The 22,430-nt window shown below is 36.2% G+C and overlaps 1 protein-coding gene across 1 annotated transcript in view; it reads left to right on the forward strand.

Moving 5' to 3' along the window:
• dock10 (dedicator of cytokinesis 10) overlaps positions 1–22,430 on the forward strand; it is a 101,263-nt gene that overhangs the window by 58,207 nt on the left and 20,626 nt on the right. Inside the window, exons 28-45 of the mRNA XM_073818431.1 lie at positions 2,502–2,648; positions 2,862–2,945; positions 5,174–5,270; positions 5,366–5,398; positions 5,562–5,740; positions 5,841–5,957; positions 6,112–6,229; positions 6,659–6,780; positions 7,829–7,943; positions 8,058–8,124; positions 8,230–8,277; positions 10,929–11,030; positions 14,607–14,716; positions 16,223–16,338; positions 16,527–16,664; positions 20,606–20,788; positions 21,775–21,885; positions 22,126–22,341. Of these exons, the coding sequence (XP_073674532.1) occupies positions 2,502–2,648; positions 2,862–2,945; positions 5,174–5,270; positions 5,366–5,398; positions 5,562–5,740; positions 5,841–5,957; positions 6,112–6,229; positions 6,659–6,780; positions 7,829–7,943; positions 8,058–8,124; positions 8,230–8,277; positions 10,929–11,030; positions 14,607–14,716; positions 16,223–16,338; positions 16,527–16,664; positions 20,606–20,788; positions 21,775–21,885; positions 22,126–22,341 (2,103 nt within the window). The remainder of the gene's footprint in view (positions 1–2,501; positions 2,649–2,861; positions 2,946–5,173; positions 5,271–5,365; positions 5,399–5,561; positions 5,741–5,840; positions 5,958–6,111; positions 6,230–6,658; positions 6,781–7,828; positions 7,944–8,057; positions 8,125–8,229; positions 8,278–10,928; positions 11,031–14,606; positions 14,717–16,222; positions 16,339–16,526; positions 16,665–20,605; positions 20,789–21,774; positions 21,886–22,125; positions 22,342–22,430) is intronic.

Here is a 22,430-nt window from a genome sequence, read left to right on the forward strand (position 1 = left end):
AAAAGCGCTTCGGAACAGTGACGAGTAAATGTCGTACAGTGGTTGTCCAGACAGCCTAAGCACAACTTTCAGAGATGGCCCTGAACCGTAGTAGAATGGCAACATTGCGACAACGTAGTAACAACCTGACAACACAACGTAGAACCAACAACCTTTTAGCCATGTTGTTACAACGTTGCTAAAAGGTTGGCTACGTTGAGGCAACGTTGTGTGTTTGTTGGGATGTTAATTATGCAAGCAACATGCCAGTAACTTGTCTGTCATGCTAGCAACTTGTTAGTTAGCCTAGAAACATGCTAGCAACTGGCTACTCATTTTGGAAATGTGTTAGCAACTTGCTAACAATACTAGAAACATGATAGCAACTTGCTAATCATATTAGACACATGCTAATGACATGCTAATAGCTTGCTAATCATGTTAGAAACATGTTAGCAACTTGCTAATGACATGCTAATAATGCAAGTAACATGTTAATAATGCTAACAACATGCTAGTAGCTTGTTAATCATGCTAGAAACATGCTAGCAACTTACTAATCATGTTAGAAAAATGTTAAAAATGGGCTAGCAACTTAACAATGCTATAAACATGATAGCAACTTGCTAATGACATGCTAATAATGCAAGCAACATGTTAAATATGCTAGCAACATGCTAACAACTTGCTAATCATGCTAGAAACATACTTAACATGCTAGAAAAATGCTAACTACATTTCAACCATATAAACAATATAAACTGAATAAATAAAAAGATGCTTTGAAAAGTTTTTCTACAGTCTTATTGACATTAAAGGCCAGATTTACAAATAGCTTGCATCATCGCAAACTGCATTTTGGTGTTAAAGGGATAGTTCACCCAAAAATGAAAATTTGATGTTTATCTGCTTACCCCCAGGGCATCCAAGATGTAGGTGACTTTGTTTCCTCGGCAGAACACAAATGAAGATTTTGAACGAAAACCAGTGCAGTCTGTCAGCCAAATAATAGAGGTGGATGGGCACCAAACCTTTAAAAGTAAATAAAAACATGCACAGACAAATCCAAATTACACCCTGCGGCTCGTGACGATACATTGATGTCTTGAGACACGAAACGATCGTTTTTTTGTGAGAAACTGAACAGTATTTATATCATTTTTTTACCTTTGATACACAGCCACGTCCATCTGTCCTGAGCACGAGTTTAGCTTTTGGCTTGTGACATGTCTGTGCGCTCTGGTGTAGAATACGCAAACACCGGAAGCTATCTGTCGCGTGTATACGACACTCATTGTTTACACAGTGCACAGAGATTGTGGGTATAGCGGCTATTCAAAATGGCAATTACTTGACCTTATCCTGTTTGTTTAAACCGATTTAAAGCTAAAAGATTATGTATGCTTACGCAAACTCATCCGGGACTTTTCACTGATTTCCCCTTACGGTGTTTGCATATTCTACGCCAGAGCGTGTTCACATGTCACGAGCCTGATGCTAAACTCGTGCTCATGACAGATGGATGAGGCTGTGCATCAAAGGTAAAAAAATGATATAAATACTGTTCAGTTTCTCGTAAAAACCGATCGTTTCGTGTCTTAAGACATCAGTGTATCGTCACGAGCCGCAGAGTGTTATTTGGATTTGTCTGTGCATGTTTTTGTTTACTCTTAAATGTTTGGTGCCCATCCACGTCCATGATAAGGCTGGCAGACTGCACCGGTTTTCGTTAAAAATCTTCGTTTGTGTTCAGCTGAGGAAACAAAGTCACCTACATCTTGGATGCCCTGGGGGTAAACAGATAAACATCAAATTTTCATTTTTGGGTGAACTATCCCTTTAAAATGGCACTGTCAGGATTTACTAAAGACGTCCAGTGGAGAATTAGTGCTGAAAAGGAATGGACAATTATTTTTGTGGATAAGCATTTGTAGGAGTTTCCATTTCAGATGCAAAATTTATGGGAGGAGAGTATTAAAATGAATCACACAATGCGATTGAATAACGTTTGTGCTCATCAATTTACTGGTATTTGCGGCATTATTTAACACATAGATATATATATACGTAGATACCCCATTGGACCGCTCCAAGCACGTAGATGCGTCCGCCATATTGGAACGATCCACTTGACGTCATTCACCATACTGTAGGTTCGCAGACCAACGGCTGTGCAGGACTGTGGCATTTCAAATATTCAGTGATTACTATGGTCAGTTACATAGATCTATGGGTGAATGACGTCAAGTGGACCGCAGCAAAATGGCGGACTGCCTACGTATAAAGGCCCATAGAAACAGTCGCTAATGAGGCATCTACGTATATATATCTATGATTTAACACCCGAAATTTGCGCAGCTCTTGTTAGATCAGCACTTTTAAAAAATTGTGCTCTAACACCAATTTGCCTTGTTTAGTAAATCTGTCCCCAAATGTCTGAAGCTTCTGGAGTGCATACAACTGCTTCTGTGTCTTTCACTTTTGTGTTTAATAAGAAATCTATAATAAATGTGTTTGCTCAGCTTCCTCGACCGCAGCGTTTTCCTGGAACTTTCCAAAGTCGATTGGAGACTCTGATCATGGCGATGTCCGATCACATCTTCTGGAAGAATAAAGAGATGCCAGAGGAGACACGCAGTGCTAATATGGCCATAGCAGCATTTATGAAGGTCAGGAGTAGCACACTACAACCGAGATAACTGAGATAAATGTGTGCACAACAAAGATAGAGTAATTAATTAAATTAGATGCAGTACTAATTTGAAACTACATAAATAGAACAACGTATTGATCTGAATAAAGACTGTGCCTATTTAAAATAGTGTTATAAAGTTGTTGCTGCAATACATTTGAATTGAAATGCATGTATTTTCCATCCTCAGCGGTGCTTCACATTCATGGACAGAGGTTTCACCTTCAAACTGATCAGCAACTACATAAACATGATCACAGCCACTGACAATAAGGTACTGAACTTGTAAACCTTCTTACTTTTCTGTATCTTTCAAGCCGTGGTAACAGTAGACGTGAGGATGTGTGAACAGTAGCGGATCTGAACATTACTGATTGACTTCTTGGATGAATACAAACTTCAAAACTGCAAATTTGTGAAAACAGAAGCCCTAGAAAGTGATACTTTATCATATATATCAGGGCTGCACAATGAATCAAATTTCTAATCATGATCATCATTACATAATCATTTAAATCTGCGATTAAAAAAGTTAATTATTCTGCATGCATAAGAAGCATGTTTAGAGCATGTCACATTGTGAGAGGCAACTCAATATTGTTATCCTGAGGACATCAAAATACAGATAATAATTATTTATAACAAATTATTAAATGCATTTTAAGATAACTTTTCTTATCAACTGTATGCTGCGTCAAAGACGTGTGTGCCTTCAAGTGTAAACAAGCACGGATGAGAAGCACATGGTGAAGCGCCTGAGAGACGCCCTGGATGAAAGCGCACTTTCATTCTCTGACAGCAGATGGCACTAAACCCCAGAAAACCCTCTAAACAAAACAGCTTTCATTTTCTGAAAAGTGTTGAAATGATTTTAACGAAAAAGCCATTCAGATTTGTGTATTTGCTACGGTGTTCATCATAGCGTCAAATACTTAAATATTTAGACTTAATAGGCTATTTATTTTCAAACTTTTTTACATTTTAATCTGGACGACAACATGCCCTAGATATTCTTTGAAAGTGTTTTGGTCAAACTTTACATTTGGGCTTCATTAGTTAATTCATTAGTTAACATAAACTGCCATTGAAACATTATTCTAAACATTTATTAATCTTAGGTAATTCCAGTATTTAATAACAAATTGTTAAAATCAAAAGCTGTAGGCTGTGTTATTTAATGAGCTAAGATGAACTAAAAGTTGTACAAAGATGAATAACTTATGTTGCAAATGTAGCTATTGCTCATTGTGAATATTAATGCATTAACTAACATACAGTATCTTACTGTAAAGTGATACCTATTGATCTTTAGAATTCTTTTGCACTTCAATCTGCCTAAATTTGGTAACTTTATACATTTTTATGAGTTTCTTTATTGTATTTTAAATGTTCAGTCATTTTTTGTTATGAGAAAATAGTTATTAAACTTGTTATACTGTATTATGAAGCCACTTTGATAAATTTCAATGTCGTGATAATACCGTATACTGTGACAAAAGCATTATTAATTGATCACAATATGAAAATTGATACGGGCATATCCCTATGCATATTGCATATTTTTACTTTTTTTATTTAAAGAAACTAAACCAATGTATCATTGACATTTGTGACAACGAGAAAAGCAATAAAAAAATTATCAGAGTGTCTTTTTACACCAAGTGCAAATAGCATGCCTTGTTGGCAGAGGCTATTTACACTAACTCCGCCCACCAATGTGTGATTAGCATAGTCAACACTACAAAAGATGGCCTTTAAATGGCGTATTTCACTTCAATCCAGGTTCAAATCCCCCTTCTGGCAAACTTTTTTTCTTACTTTTCAAATCTTATATCACATCAGAAAGGAATTTTTTTAATAAAATTGAAGGGCATAATTGAAAAGTTGGTGTAGGGAGGGCTTATTGTCCAGTTGAATTAAAACTATAATTTACACTCAGTACGTAATTACTGCATACTGTTTTAATGTACTACAATACTGAGGTGCAGACAATTGTGTCTATTTGCAGTAAGTATTATAAATATTTTTACTTTAAAAATATATAAATAAATAGCATCTCTCGACAAGAAAATATGCTATTTACACTTAGTGCAAATAGCCGCTGCTTTTTTAAAATTAATTTTATATAAAATCATGGCATGCAGTTGCTTCAAACAATAGTATAAAGCTATTTAAAACATCATTCAGTGTAAATTGTGATAATCATGGTTAATAATTGCAATTACAGTTTCAAGGAAATAATTGCCCATTATTTTTGTCTATTTATACAGTCTGGTGTGACCACGGCTTTAGCATTAAAACAAAGACAGTACACATTAATAGTGCCTAATTCTGACAAACGTTTGTTATGTAATGACTGAGATTTAATCATTTATGTGTGTTTTTGTCTGGCTGTTTTCATTGAGCGTCTCTGTTCATGAAGCTCTCTGTTGCAAAGATGATCACTAAAGAAGCGCTTCGTGTGTGTGTAACGTATGTTGGGTGCGAATGTTGTTTTTCCAGGCGCTGTGTGAACTGAAGTTTGAGTTCATAAGAGAAGTGTGTAACTATGAGCACTATGTCCCTCTGAGTCTTCCCATCGCGTCTGCACGAATCACAGGTCAGAGATGTCTCATGCGTGTAGCTTCTTAGTCCAGATTAGCACACTGTAGACCACCCCCCTAATATCCTCTGTCTAATTTCTTTCTCTGTCAGACAAAGCATCACCAGAAACCCAAAGTGCTCAAAGTAAGTGTTTTTTTTTTTGTACTAAACTTTATGTAATTATTTGTAAAAGTTGGCTTAGTGGATAGAATATGCATTCATTATACTCCAAGTGTGTTCTTGTGTATCAAGAAGGGGGCAGTCTTCAGCAATTATGTGTTTTCTCTCTCCCTCATTCACCTCTCAGTGGATATTCCAGAGTATATTTTGACGGAAGAGTTCTGCAGGAAACATTTTCTCACAGGATTGTTGTTGAGAGAGCTGGGGCTCGCTTTGCAAGATGAGCAAGACCTGAGACATCTCGCCCTGGCCTGCCTGAAGAACCTCATGGCTAAACATTCACTGGACTCCCGTTATGCCGCAAAGGTGAATTTTGACAGTGATAAAGTATACAGTTGTTGTGTACTATTTATGTTAGTCTGTGAATTGCAAAGGGATTTTAACTGGATTGTGTTTGTGTGTGTAGGAGAAACAGGCACGGATAGCATCTCTGTACCTGCCTCTTTATGGTCTGATCCTTGACAACATGCCTCGGTTTTTCCTTAGAGATTTGTTTCCAATCTGTCTGACGGCTAGTGACCAGGTAAAACATGCTCAGGATGTTCATTTATCAACTGAAATTAAACATAAAACTGAGGAACTGTTCTTTTATTTTCATCAAGAACTCACATCAGCGAACAAGATCTTAAGTTGTATAGTACTTCTTTCATTAAAAGGTAACACAGTTTTGTTCACAGGGTTCCAGAGATGATCTCAGTGTGGGAGTAGGTTTAGCAGGTCAAGTGACCCATGTTTTACGCCATGGAAACTCAATGGATGCATCCTTCTCCAAAGAAGTGCTCAACTCCATTACAGGTATAGAGATATTGGTTAGACCAGAGGTTTTCAATCATGGTCCTGGGGACCCACTGCTCTGCACATTTTGTGTGTCTCTCTTATTTAACACACCTGATACAGATCATCAGCTCATTAGGAGAGAGATCCATGTACTTAACTGAGTGTGTCAGATAAGGGATACATACAAAATGTGCAGAGCAATGGGTCCCCAGGACCAGGATTGAAAACCACTGGGTTAGACTGTCACACTGTGTGGATGCATTTCAAAGTATATCACAACTGGTTTCATTCTGGTTTTTGTTTGGTCTGCTTTCATTCTGTGTGTGTTTTTTTTTTTTTACTTGACAGATGTGTTTATCATAAACTGTGATTGTGCAGAAAAGAACATCCTTTAAAAAATAAAAGTTCACAAGAAACAAATAGCATACTGATTCTGCTTTTTTCCAGCCTTTTCTTCATTGGCTGTATCAACGGCCAACAATGCAGACTCCAGAGGTTCTCTCATCAGCATTGAGTCAAACCCCAGCAACAGTGACCGCAACAGTGAGAAGATGGATGCATGTGAAAAGGTAAGCAAGTGCATGAATTTTGACTGACTTATAGACACACTTGCAGACAGACAAACAGATTGAAAAACTGAAGACAGACAGTCTAAAGACAAACAGACTAACAGACAAACAGAATGACAGAAAGACAAACACACACAGATTGACTGACAGACTGGAAAACAGACTAACAGACAGACTAACAGAGAGAGACTTGCAGACAGACAGGTGAAAGACAGAGACAGACAGAATGACAGCATGACAGAAAGACAGACAGATACAGATTGACAGACAGATACACACACACACACACACACACACACACACACACACACACACACACACACACACACACACACACACATGTTGGGTTTACATGTTTTATGGGGACATTCCATAGGCGTAATGGTTTTCATATTGTACAAACCGTATTTTCTATGGCCCTACACCTACCCTACACCTAAACCTAGCCCTCACAGGAGATTGTGCACACTTTTACTTCCTCAAAAAAACTCATTGTGCATGATTTATAAGCCCAAGACCTAAGAAATGTCCCCACAAGGTCAAAATCTACTGGTATTACTATCCTTGTGGGGACATCATTTGGTCCCCATAACGTGATGAATACCAGGTACACACACACACACACACACACACACACATATATATACTGACAGACAGACAGATTGACAAACTGAAACACACACACACTGACAGACAAATTGAAAGACAGACTGAAAGACAGAAACTGACAGACAGACTGGAAGACGGATAGACACACATTGACTAGACTAACAGACAAACTTGCAGACTGAATAACAGAACGTAAGACAGACAGACAGACACACACAGACTAAAAGACAGACTTGTAGAAAGACAGACACACATACACAGACTGAAATACAGACAAACTGACAGAATGACAGACAGACTGGAAGACGGATAGACACACATTGACTGACTGACAGCCAAAATATTAACAAGACACATCAAAAACTCAGAACAAAAGATAGAGAACAGAATATGTGATTTTTCTAATATAACAAGAGAATGATTGTGATCATGTATTCAGTTTACCAGGCCACAGTCTCTCATTGGGTTTGGTTCACGCTTTGACAAACTCGATCAAGCGGAGACCAGAAGTCTGCTCATATGTTTCCTGCACATCATGAAGACTATTTCAGAGGGTGAGACTTTAAATCACTCAACCTTGGAGGACATTGTCTACTGCACATATTCAAATCTCATAGTGTCTGTAATGACCTGGAGCATATAATATCACGTTGCTCTCTGTGTTGCAGAGGTGCTGGTTTCATACTGGCATCGAGCTATCCACCAGGAGATCAGTGATTTCTTCAATATCCTGGAGTGAGTGACTCTTTCCATAAAGACCAATAAATGAAGGAATGAAAGAGAAAAATCAATCAAGTCCTTGTGTGTTTTCATTATTTTGCATGTTTCTCTTCTAAACAGACTATGTCTCCAACACTTCCGGTTCCTTGGAAAGCGTCACATTGCCAGGTAAGATCTCTCCTGGGATGTGTTTTATGTGTGGACAAGTACATCTGAGTGAATGTAAGAGTCATACTTTCTTTTCTTTCTATCTTTCTGTCCCTGATATATGTGCATATAAGAGGGAGAGAGAAAGGAATGTCAGAGAATACACAAACATGACCACAAAAATTATAGTGTGTAATTTAGTAAAATGAAAGAATTGGTTCTGAAGGTTCTGAGGATTTTCTTCAGGCATTATTTTTAGTATTTACGCTGGGTTCATTGAATCAAGGGGGGAAAAAACAAACTGACGTGACTTTTTCAGTATATTAAGTGAAAGTAAAATGATCTGCCAGTGGGGTAAGGAAATTACTCTTAAGGCGAGACACTGCAGGTGAATAGGGTACAAAAAAAACTAATAGTTATGACCTTACTTTCCCAGTCGATTGACTACATTTATAATTGCAAACATTTTTGTGCGTTACAAGGTTTCTAAAATGTTAGATTTAAATATGCAAATGAGGCATTATTTAATGAAATATGAGCTAATTTGCATACATTTACAGTACAAAAATCTAAACAGTTTCTGTAATCGAAGTCCATTGACACAAATAGATAAAGTGCTATAATAGAAACACTTCACAGTGTCTTCTAGATGTTTTATTTCCACTAGTCTGAAAAAACACTTTATGAAACACCAAAAAGCCCAAAATTTCAAACTTGACAGGTGCATGCAGTATCTCCCCTTAAAACAAAAATATTTTTTCTTACCCCACTGGCAGTTAATTGTGCCTGTTTTAAGCAAAATGCACTTTTAGATTTTGTCCCTGGGAAACAAGACTAAACATCTTACATACTAAATGCATTTAATTTGAGCATTTTTAGACGTTTTGACTAAAAACAAGACTGACATAAGATAAGGTTTTTTTGTTTTTTTTGTTTTTTTGCATGTACTATTGCTTCTCTTTATTATACAAATGCATGATCAGCAATGTCTAAAAATGTATATAACTGATCTGACATCAGGTAAAAACACTGGTGCATGGGTGCACATCATTTCAAAACAGTTTGAAAACAAGGCCTTGATTACTAAAATCATGCGACTTTGACAGTTTGATACGTGCCTTAAACGACTGATTCAAAGTAATTCACAAAGATTTTGAAGCTTCACAAAGCAGTTTTTCAAAAGCACCCATCACTAATTCACAGTACTTGCAGTCAGTAACAAATTGCAAATGCATGATGTAACTGGTTTTGTGTGTTTGCTGAACAGGTCTAAAATAAGGAATATTTTTGCTCAGGTGCCCAAAGGAACAAAAACTAGAGTACTATAGATTTTTACTAGTACTATGTAGTAATGTAATAATTTTAATTGTTTTAAGCAAAATGCACTTTTAGATTTTTCTCCTGGGAAAAAAAGACTAAATATCTTACATAATTTTGCTTATCTAATAAATGCATGTTGATTTGAGCATTTTTAGACATTTTGATTAAAAGCAAGACAAAAATACTAAATAAGATCAGCTTTTTTGCATGTACTACTGCTTCTCTTTATTATACAAATGCATGATCAGCAATGTCTAAAAATGTGTAAAAAAAAAGGTAAAAACACTGGTGCATGAGTGCACATCATTTCAAAACATTTTGAAAACAGTTGTGATGCAAAAGCCATGTTTACTGAAATCATGCGACTTTGACAGTTTGATACGTGCCTTGAACGACTGATTCAAAAATAACAATTCACAAAGATTTTGAAGCTTCACAAAGCAGTTTTCTAAACTGCCCATCACTAATTCACACACTGCAAAAAATGCTTTTCTTAGTTAAATTGTGTGCCTTGTTTCCAGCCAAAATATCTAAAAATTCTTAAATCAAGTAGGATTTTCTAGATGAGTCTAAATTATTTTCAAAATAAGTGAGTTTTTGCTTAGAACAAGCAAAATTATCTGCCAATGGGGTAAGCAAAAAAAAAACTTATTTCAAACAGAAAACAAGATTATTTTTCTTACCCCATTGGCAGATTATTTAGCTTGCTTCAAACTAACATGCACTTAATTTTGACTTTTTTTTTTTTTCTGAAAATAAGACAACAATTTTTACTTGTCTAGAAAATCCTTCCTGATTTAAGAATTTTTAGATATTTTGACTGAAAACAAGACAAAAAAACCTCTAAGTAAGAAAAGCATTTTTTGCAGTGCAGTACTTGCAGTCAGTAACAAGTTGCAAATGCATGATGTAACATGCATTTTCTAAAAAAAGGAACATTTTTGCTCAGTAGCCCAAAGCAACAAAAACTAGAGTACTATGGAGTATTAGTTGCACTATGTAATGACTTCTGTAACATAGGACTAACTAGCAGCCTGTAGTGTTATAAATATATTCCTGTTTATTTCCCACATCATGTGTTGTCTTTGTATTCTGGTCCATGTTTAATCTTACATCTCTCCCTCATCACACTCTCTGTTCCCAGTTTCATGTTCTCCTCTGTCTGACTTCCACACATAACTTCACACGATGACAACACTAACATTTAACATTTGACATTTAGTATCACAATACACACTTGTCCTGCTCTTAGACACTCCCCTAGAAGCTTGGCTTTCATTTTCCTGTCTGTAATGGCTGTGAGGATGAAGGTTGGCGTTAACCCTGCTCTAATTGGCTCGTTGTGTGCGCAGGAAGCTAGCGGCTGCCGTTAAGCTGGCTCAGGCCACACAGAACAATGGCACCCTGAAGGGGTCTAACGTGTCCTGCCAGTCTTCAGGGCTCCTACCCCAATGGTAAACACCTAACAAGTCTACACAGAGCTCCCAAAAATGATGCCCTGCAAATAATGCTTTTTGTATTTATATTTTTTGTTTGGTTTCCAACTAAAATATCTAAAAATTCTTAAATCAAGAAGGATTTTCTAGACGAGTAAAAATTATTGTCTTGTTTTCAGAACAGAACACATTATATTGCTTGTTCCTATAAACTCACTTCATTTTGACTTGTTTTTTTCTGAAAACAAAATAATTTTTACTTGTCTAGAAAATCCTTCTTATTTTTAGAATTTTTAAATATTTTAGCTGGAAACAAGACAAAAAAAGTAAGAAAAGCATTTTTTGAAGTGTGCACACTACACTCTTAAAAATAAAGCTTCTGCACTGCAAAAATGGTTTTCTTACTTAGATTTTTTGTCTTGTTTCCATCCAAAATATCTAAAAATTCTTAAACCAAGAAGGATTTTCTAGACAAGTAAAAATTATTTTCTTGTTTTCAGTAAAATCAAGTCAAAATTAAGTGATTTTTTTTTTTATAGAACAAGCAAAATAATCTGCCAATGGGGTAAAAAAAAATCAAACAGAAAAGAAGGTTATTTTTCTTACCCCACTGGCAGATTATTTAGCTTGTTTCAAGCAAAAACTCACTTAATTTTGACTTGTTTTTTTCTGAAAACAAGAAAATACTTTTTACTTTTCTAGAAAATCCTTCTTGATTTAAGAATTTTTAGATATTTTGACTGAAAACAAGACAAAAAAAATCTAAGTAAGAAAAGCATTTTTTCCAGTGTGTATTGGCATCTAAGGTTCTATGAAGAACCAATAACATCAATGGAAACTTCCCATTGTACAAAAGAGTCTTGATCTTGGAAAATGGTTCTTCAGATTGTTAAAAAATGGTCAAATGGTTATTCCATGGCTTCAAAAAACACTATTGAAAGCCTTTTTCTAAGAGTGTAACACAAAGCTAAATGATTTTTAACCCTGATTATAACAATCTAAAACACTTTGACACATGCACAAATCCTTTATCCCACTTTATATTAAGTGTCTTTAAGTACTATGTACTTATGCAACAAAATAATTGTCTGGCACAGTCTACTTATTGTGTTCATGTTGTATTGTAAAACACCTTTGCTGTTGTGCAGGTGGGATATAGTTAAAGTTTAGTGGTATGGTTAGGTTTTGGAGTGGGTTATGGGGTAGAAGAAAGTCAACAGTGTAATAATAGTGTAATAATAATGTAACAACTACAGAAATTAACTGCATGCAGGTATATTTTAAATGTAAGTACAATGTAAAAACATGTATGTACACTGAGTGCATTGCATCAAACGATTCATTTAAATGTTAGCACTTAAAGACACTTCATATAAAGTGGGTGTGTTCTGTGTAAATATCATAGTTCATCCTGTTACATCCATAATGTGGGAACCATTTTTGTCTGTATCCAGCAATCCCGTCTCATTCACCTCCTGATAAAGTTTATACCAAGGTTTATGCAGGTCTTAAAATGTTTTAATTCACTTTTTTCACAAATAAAGGTCTTAAAAGCTCTTAAAACAAGCAGAATGTCTTAAATCCATGAATTCATAAAGTATGAAATGTTGCATGCACTGCAACAAAATGAATCTGAAAAACTGAACAAAATTAAATGAGTTTATACTTAATGGATTAGTTCACTTCCCGAATAAAAAAAGTCCTGATTTCCTGAATAATTTTTTTGAGTAAAACATTGCAGGATTTTTCTCCATATAGTGGACATCAATGGTGGCCAATGGGTTGAAGGTCCAAATTGCAGTTTCAATGCAGCTTCAAATACGATCCCAGCCAAGGAATAAAGGTCTTATGTAGCAAAACGATTGGTCATTTTCTTAAAAAAATAACATTTTCTATAATTTTTAATTACAAATACTTGATGTGCATTGCGTAATCACATTGAAAAATTCACAAACTAGTGAACTAGTGCAAGAAGAGTATTTGTGGTTAAAAAGTATATAAATTTGTATTTTTCTTACAAAATGGCTGATTGTTTCACTAGATAAGACCCTTGTTCCTCGGCTGGGATCATGTTGGGAAGCTGCATTGAAACTGAAGTCAACTATATGGAGAAATATCCTGGAATGTTTTTCTCAAAAACCTTTTTTTTTTTTTCGACTGAAGAAAGAAAGACATGAACAATGAAAATCTTAAATGAAAATAAACACTAAAGTATCAGGAAATTTTCGTTCTGGAAGTGAACTGAACTGGAAGTTTTTGAAACTGAAACCCTTTGAAATAGTTTGATTTTTCTAAAGCCACTGGCATATTTGTTCTTGTTTTAATTACAAACTCACTTAATTTTGCTATTTTTTCCATAAAACAAGACTTCATATCTTCTGCCATTTTTATTCACTAGTAAATGTATTATCTTTGCATTTACACTGCAAAAAAATGCTTTTCTTACTTAGGTTTTTTTGTCTTGTTTCCAGCCAAAATACTTAAAAATTCTTAAATCAAGAAGGATTTTCTAGACAAGTAAAAATTGTTGTGTTGTTTCAGAAAAAAGAAGTCAACATTAAGTGAATTTTTGCTTGAAACAAGCTAAATAATCTGACAATGGGGTAAGAAAAATAATCTTAATTTTTTGCTTACCCCATTGTTTTAAGCAAAAAAAATCAGCTAATTTTGACTTCTTTTTTCTGAAAACAATATTTTTTACTTGTCTATAAAATCCTTCTTTATTTAAGAATTTTTAAGTATTTTGGCTGGAAACAAGACAAAAAATCTAGTAAAGTAAGAAAAGCATTTTTGCCGTGTATAAGAATATTTCAACATTTGCACTAGAAAAAGACAGAAATACACTGCAATCTCAAAATTAATTGTGGTTTGCTTAAAAACAAGCAAAATAATCTGCCAATGGGGTAAGAGAAAAAAATCTTATTTCAAACAGAAAACAAGATGATTATTCTTACCCCATTGGCAGATAATTTTGCTTGTTTTTAAGCAAAACTCACCTAATTTTGACTTGTTTTTTCTGAAAACAAGTCAATCATTTTTACTCGTCCTTCTTAATTTAAGAATTTTTAGATATTTTGGCTGGAAACAACAAAAAATCTAAGTAAGAAAAGCATTTGCAGTATACAAACAAAGAACATTAAAATTAAAGTGCAGTACAGTACAGTAAAACTATTTCTAGTGTTAGGGAGCAGAGCTATTCAAAAATTCTACTGTAAAATGTAATGGAGATCTGTTGGAAGTTGTATTCGAAACTCGGAAGTATTACCAATAAAAGGCATTTACATTTAGAGACTATATTAACATATTGTGTTCAGTTCAGTTTATTTCTGTTTTAATAAGGTCTTAAATTTACCTTCATAAAACCTGCAGAAACCCTGTTATATGTCTGTGTTGTTACAAAGAAACAGCTATTTAGTGTTTCTTTTTTTTTAGCTAAGACCTAGTGCACAGGCATCCACACTTGACAGTCTATAAACGCTGAAAGCAATTAAGTTCCAGCCTAGAAAATGGTGGAATTGATATATTGTCTCTGCTATTGTCATGATATCTCTAGATTATGTTATTGCTAATTGTTGAAACTGCTGCTGTTCCCAGGATGCTTTCTGCTCAGGATGGGCACAGACACGCCCGCTCTCAAACCATGCCCATCATCAGGGGCAAGAACGCCCTCACCAACCCCAAACTGCTGCACATGATGGAGACAGGTGAACATACACTCAACACAACCACCAGAGGAAACCTGTGCAGTGTTAAAGACCTATGCTTTAATCTACAGTCGTGGCCAAAAGTTTTGAGAATGACACAAATATTAGTTTTCACAAAGTTTGCTGCTCAACTGCTTTTAGATCTTGGTTTCAGTTGTTTCTGTGATGTACTGAAATATAATTACAAGCACTTCATACGTTTCAAAGGCTTTTATCGACAGTCACATGACATTTATGCAAAGAGTCAGTATTCGCAGTGTTGGCCCTTCTTTTTCAGGACCTCTGCAATTCGACTGGGCATGCTCTCAATCAACTTCTGGGCCAAATCCTGACTGATAGCAACCCATTCTTTCATAATCACTTCTTGGAGTTTGTCAGAATTAGTGGGTTTTTGTTTGTCCACCCGCTTCTTGAGGATTGACCACAAGTTCTCAATGGGATTAAGATCTGGGGAGTTTCCAGGCCATGGACCCAAAATGTCAACGTTTTGGTCCCCGAGCCACTTAGTTATCACTTTTGCCTTATGGCACGGTGCTCCATCGTGCTGGAAAATGCATTGTTATTCACCAAACTGTTGTTGGATTGTTGGAAGAAGTTGCTGTTGGAGGGTGTTTTGGTACCATTCTTTATTCATGGCTGTGTTTTTGGGCAAAATTGTGAGTGAGCCAACTCCCTTGGATGAGAAGCAACCCCACACATGAATGGTCTCAGGATGCTTTACTGTTGGCATGACACAGGACTGATAGTAGCGCTCACCTTTTCTTCTCCGGACAAGCCTTTTTCCAGATGCCCCAAACAATCGGAAAGAGGCTTCATCGGAGAATATGACTTTGCCCCAGTCCTCAGCAGTCCATTCGCCATACTTATTGCAGAAGATCAATCTGTCCCTGATGTTTTTTTGGAGAGAAGTGGCTTCTTTGCTGCCCTTCTTGACACCAGGCCATCTTCCAAAAGTCTTGGCCTCACTGTGCGTCAGATGCGCTCACACCTGCCTGCTGCCATTCCTGAGCAAGCTCTGCACTGGTGCCACTCCGATCCCGCAGCTCAATCCTCTTTAGGAGACCATCCTGGCGCTTGCTGGACTTTCTTGGACGCCCTGAAGCCTTCTTAACAATGCAGTGGAAAGTTTTTTTCGGGATTAAGTTAATTCATCTGATCACTCTTCATAACATTCTAGAGTATATGCAAATTGCTATTATAAAAACTTAAGCAGCAACTTTTCCAATTTCCAATATTTATGTAATTCTCAAAACTTTTGGCCACGACTGTATTGAGACCAAACTTGGTGTGTTTTACAATAACCATGACCTGAGGTTACCTGCATGGTTTCATCGCAAGGCCACCAAGTGGTCAGGAGATATGAAAAATAAATAAATCACAAGCCTGAACTCTTTATATATGGTGCAACATATCAGGCGCTTTAGATGCATATGACAACATTAGAATCACTGACTTGAGTCAAAGCATGTGTATCATAACTGTGATGTGTTTGTTTGTGCTTATTAGATGGAAATGTTTCTGAAGGAGAAAACGTCAGCCCTACGGATATCGAAGCCAATCTTTCTACTGAAGTCGCTCTGACCGTGTTGGATGTACTAGATCTGTTTATTCATCATCACAAGGTAATAATGTCTGAACACTTTCCTGTTGGTCAAAAGATTGATGGATTGCAAAAGTAAGCTCTTGGCCAATTTCTGTCTGTGACTGTTCAACTCATTGTGATTGTAAGGATGTTATGTTGCCATCTGGTGGACACATGGTGTGTTTTCTTCAAAATGACTAACTCCTGCTCTCTTCTCTTCTACTACAGAAACGATTGCAGCACGATGAAGGACAGAACTCTTTGATGAAGAAAGTGTTTGACACCTACCTGCTGTTCTTCCAGATCAACCAGTCCACCACCACCCTCAGACACGTCTTCAGCAGTCTGCGCCTCTTCATTCAGAAGGTTTCGCTCTTTCTCTTCAAAAATGTTTAAACCTTCAAAATACTGTGTGAATTCCAACTCAAAGTAGAGCATCTCTGCTCACTTTGACAATTATTTTGTGAGAGCATTTCCTTAAGTGGAAATTCACCCATTTTCTGATTTTAACCCTTGTGAGCCAAAAAAAGTGTCCATGTCCAAAAACTGTCATAAAAATATGATTTATTAATATTTTTCCACTTTCACTGTTGTAGATTTTTAACCATTATCTGTTCTATCCATAGATACCCAACATTCATTAATTTTCAGAATTGTAATACAAATGCTGGTTTGTTTGCATGATGCCACAGGTTTTTTTTTTTTAAAAATTTTAAAATAGTAGTAATTGCCATATACTAAATGCTAAGAAGATTTTTTTTCTGTGCTTATTAGATTCTTGGGTGTATGGGTGTATGCATTTATATTTTATATAGTGTTATATTTAAAAAATAAAATAAAAAATATATGTGTGTGCCAAATGTGAAAAAATGGCACAATCTAGTAAAAAATGGTAAAAATGTCAAATTTGAAGCCTTGCCGATAGGACAAATGCCTAATAGCAAGTATTGCATCATTTTATAGTCAAATGGCCCTGGGTTAAAAAAAAAACAGTTTTAATGGGTTTCAATGTGGGCATTTTGGTCCTTAAGGTACTGAGTGTAAGTACTGAGGATAAAATAGATTTTTTTTGAAGGAAATGACTGTGAAATATTAAAATTTCAATAAAAATAAACACCTGAGCCAAAATGTATGCAGTTGGCATTAACACAGGCACACTTATAACAAAAAACAAAACTGACATGGACAAAAATGTCCATAAGGTCGCACAAGGGTTAAAGAACCAAGCACTAAAAGTCCTTTCTGCGGAAAAGTTGGAAAATTTGGCAAACAGATGATAGTCTCAACATTAACCATAGCAAATTTGGAGTCTCTAACTCAAACTCTGTAGTGCCACCAACAGCTCAAAGTTGAAATGTCAAATGGAAAATGGACATCAACATTTTAATTTCAACAGGTCAAGATTTTTCGCAATTTTGAATTTTTGAAAACCTACTTTTTTAACTCGTCCTAGACGGTTTGTCTGATTTTCACCCAAATTGGCACAGATCATCTTTAGACCATACTGACAAAAAGTTACAGAATTGAGGTTGATTAGTCAAACCGTTCTCGAATAACACACAAACGAATTTGAAGAAGAGCATGCAAAAATTAACATGAAGCTATATCTCCATAACGCTTTAGCGTATTGAGACCAAATTTGGTATGTGTTATAATATCCATTATCTGAGGGTAGCTGCACAGTTTTGTGGCAGCGCCACCTAGTGGTCAGAAGATATTAAAAAATGGCTCTTTTGTTTGTAACTTCTGAACAGTTTGGCCAAAAATCACACGCCTGGTCTCTTTAGATATGGTGTGACATATCAAGCCAACCGATATTGGCATCAGCCATTATGAATTGTGTCTTTAGCACCATGCCCTGGTGGTACTCAAAATACTTGTGGTCGAAAATGATAATGAAATTTTTAAAAATGTTCATTTATTTTGCTTATTGTCAGAATCTTGATAGATCCCTTGGATCATTTTATATATAGCACATATACATCCTATGTTGTCCTTCTCAGTTGCTGAGAGGTTGATAGACTTCTTTGTTTTTTCGTGTGTTGACTATTGCAATGGTCTTCTTGCTGGAGTATCTAAATCCTCCATTAACAAACTTCAATATTCGCAAAATTCGGCTGCTAGAATTCTGACTGGGATTAGGGCTGATCATATTACTCCTTTTTGAGTCTTTGCACTGGCTCCCTCTTAGGTACAATATTGATTTTAAAATCCTGATGTTAACATATAAGGCTTTGCATGATGTAGCTCCTCAGTACTTGACAGACCTTTTAATGCCTTACACACCATGCCAAAATCCGTTGTCCTCTCAGAGTGTCTTTGAGTTGTTCCCAAGACAATCTAGGGGTGCTAGAGCATTTTCGTCTAATGCCTCCCAGCAAATATTATGAGAAGCAAATTCACTGTCTTTTAAATCTCTTCTTAAAACATTCTACTTTAGAATTGCTGTTACTTGATTATTCATTTTATTTTGCGTTGTTTGTTGTAAATGTAAGGTATTTAAAGTGCATTATTTTTCTGGTATGATGTTTGCTTGTAAAGCTCTTTGAGAAAGCAATTTTTAAAGTACACACTACATCAGTTTGATAACAGCACCACCTATTGGTCAGAAGTGATATAACTTTAAATCATAATACTAGTGGTTGTATTTATGATTTTTTTAGCCAATAAAATTAAATGGTTTTAACTATTTTCTAAAAATCATCTTAAAATGGTTTAAGATTATTGAGTTCCCCTGTCGAGTGTATTTAAACCTTTTTATTAGACCAAAACCCAGCAAAGAAAATATTGGATTGTGCAATTCTAACATCTTTACCTCAGTGGGAAACTAACTAGGATGCTTAACTAGGATGCTTGAAAGTGTTTGATTTCATGTTTAATGATGGTCATGATGAACTTCTCTTGCTCTAAATAACCCTGTTGTCATAAGAACAAAAATATATGCTTTAAAGGTCCCATATTGTCAAAATCGAAATTTCCTGGCTTTTTTCATGATAACTGAGGTCTAGGGGCTATGTAACTACCATATAAGTTTCAAAACAATCAATCCACAGTAAACTGCACACAGCCTGCTTAAAGTAGCTGTTCATTTTCATGAGCCGCTGTGACTTCCGTAACGATGTGACGTCCGATCTACTCAGTCACCGCCTTCAGTCACCACCCCGAGCACCAACCACCGTCCCACCCTCCTTTTGTCAAACCCAGACAATATCGTGTCCATAACATTGCTAAGCAACAATAACACGAAAACCAGTCGAGAAAACCCTGTTCAGTCATAATGTCGAAACTACATCTTTGCACAGGCTTCCGAACAACATTAATATAAGAGACCAGTGGCACGTCAACTTCAGCCTCTTTCACACAGCCATTCCGGTAAATACACGGATAATGTGTCCCATGATTTGTTCTGGAATTGTTTGATTTGGTTCATTCAGTTGTTTTCCGGAATCTGTGCGTGCTTTACACACAACCCGTAAAGACATGTGACGTTTGGATGTGAGATGTAATGCGACGCGTATGTTTCACTAAACTGAAACTAACCTGAACACACTGTGCTTCAGCGCTGATAGTGAGGAGCTGGCTCTGCCTGATCGCTGCTTCATTCCACTTTGCACTTATTTTTTCGTCATGAAGAGTCGCATGATAACGTGCATCATCACTACAACACTGCCTTTACGGTTCTGGCTTTTGTTCACACAGCGCTCGTTCCCGTAATTTTCCAGAATCAGCGCGCATTGTGAAAGGGGCTTTACTGAAGCAACAGTTACGTAGCTTACTGCATTCGGTGTTTGAAAAAGAAAAATACTTTAATGATCATTCTGATATATCCTGTTGAGTGCCTCCAAGCAACAGCAGGCTTGGCTCTCTCTGGGCTCGGCTAAAGCATACATGACCGTAGTTAACTGTGATTGGCCTGGCTGTGCGTCACTCAGAAACCAACTGGCCAATCAGAAGAGAGGCTCATGAATATTAATTAGATGGGCCAAAATCGACCTGTTTTTGACAGAGCTCCTAAAAAAGGAGCTGTAAAAATATATTGAGATGGATTTTGGCACTTATACCGCAAATATATATTCTTAAGGACATCAACAACTAAAATAAACCTCCAGAAATGTGTACAATATGGGACCTTTAAGAAAAATTTATTTTCAAGACCTGTAATAAATATCTTGTCTATTTAACATTGACAGATCTGGCCAAATCTATATTTGGGACCCTGTACACTGTGTACAGACAAACATTCAATACTTAATCACATAATCAAACACACAGTACTGATCTCTGACTCTGTCGCTCTTCCTCTTCAGTTCCCGTCCACATTTTTCCAGGGTAGAGCAGATCTCTGTGGCACTCTGTGCTATGACATCCTGAAGTGCTGTAACCATCGCTCCAGCTCCACACAGACCGAAGCCGCCGCGCTTCTCTACTTCCTCATGAGGAGGAACTTTGAGTTTACAAAGGGCAAATGCATTGTCCGCTCACACCTTCAGGTCTGTCTTCTGTTATTCTGCCTTTCTGTTGATGTGTGTCTACTTTAGACAATCTACTTACTATAAGTGACTTTGCAACTACATGTCAACTGACTTCCATTCATTTAGAAATTACAATGACGTTTAGTGCCACGTAAAATACAATAAAACAATAAATCTAAGATTGTGAGATTAAAGTCATAGTATTTTCAGAATAAAGTCAGAATTGCAAGAATAGAGACATAACAATGCAAGATTAAAGTAATAATATTTAAAGAATTAAGTTATAATGTTTTGAGAATAATGTCACAATTATAAAGAAGAATAAAGTCATAGCAATAGACCTTCGGGTTACAAGCCCGACTCTCTCAGCATTAGGCCATGACTGCTTAAGTTACATTGTTGTCTTTTCTGAGGTAAATCACATTATGTGAGTATTCTCAAGCTGTTTTATTGATGGTATAAATGATTGGAAATTATATTTCATGTTTTCAGGTATATCACATTATCAAAATATTATGACTTGAATCTAGTCATTTCACTATTTTTTATTTGCATGGCACTAAATAGTAATTACATGCCAACTAACTCTCATTAGTATTAGTAGACTGTTAGGGTATGATTATGCACTGCAAAAAATGCTTTTCTTACTTAGATTTTTTGTCTTGTTTCCAGCCAAAATATCTAAAAATTCTTAAATCATAAGGATTTTCTAGATGAGCAAAAAGAGTTGTCTTGTTTTCAGAATAAAGTCAAAATTAAGTGTATTTTTGCTTGAATCAATTAAATAATCGGCCAATGGGGTAAGAAAAATAATATTGTTTTCTGTTTGAAATAAGATTTTTTTTTCTTACCACATTGGCAGATTATTTTGCTTGTTTTAAGCAAACACTTAATTTTAACTTATTTTTTCTTGATGTACTTTGCAGTGTACTCACTGGTTTGGGAATTGAATGTGAGAAACAGATAATAAAATTGATTTGGATTCTTCCCATCTCCTCATCCAGGTGATTAAAGCTGTAAGTCAGCTGATCGCTGATGCAGGTATCGGTGGTTCACGCTTCCAGCAGTCTCTGGCCATCATCAACAACTTCGCCAACGGAGATACACCACTTAAAGTGAGACTTTTGCAAACGCTTTAACCCTTGTGCTGACCTAACTTTATATTCTCAGTCAAAAATGACCAGGATTATCCACAAATGATGCATCTTTTAACCAAAAACTGAGGAGGTGCATGAGCTCTGATCAATGAGCCTACAATCAGTCAGTACCAAAGAACAAAAACAAAAAAAAGCTGTGCTAATTAAAAGAAAACAAGTTGATACTTTTTGGAGAAAATATATAATGCTTTATTCCAGAGTACAACGTTCCCAGCTGACGTGAAGGACCTGACCAAGAGGATACGTACTGTCCTGATGGCCACGTCCCAAATGAAGGAGCACGAAAAGGACCCGGAGATGCTGGTGGACCTGCAGTACAGCCTCGCCAACTCCTACGCCAGCACACCTGAGCTCAGACGCACCTGGCTGGAGAGCATGGCCAAGATCCATGTTAGAAACGGAGACCTGTCTGAGGTCAGGTTGACTTCATTGACTTCATTTTTATTAGTTGGATTTATGCATGAACGGAGCTTGTGTAATAACAAAGATGCTAGAAGAAGACA

The sequence above is a fragment of the Garra rufa genome, chromosome 14 (genome assembly GCF_049309525.1).
Source record: "Garra rufa chromosome 14, GarRuf1.0, whole genome shotgun sequence".
Classification (NCBI taxonomy): Eukaryota; Metazoa; Chordata; class Actinopteri; order Cypriniformes; family Cyprinidae; genus Garra; species Garra rufa.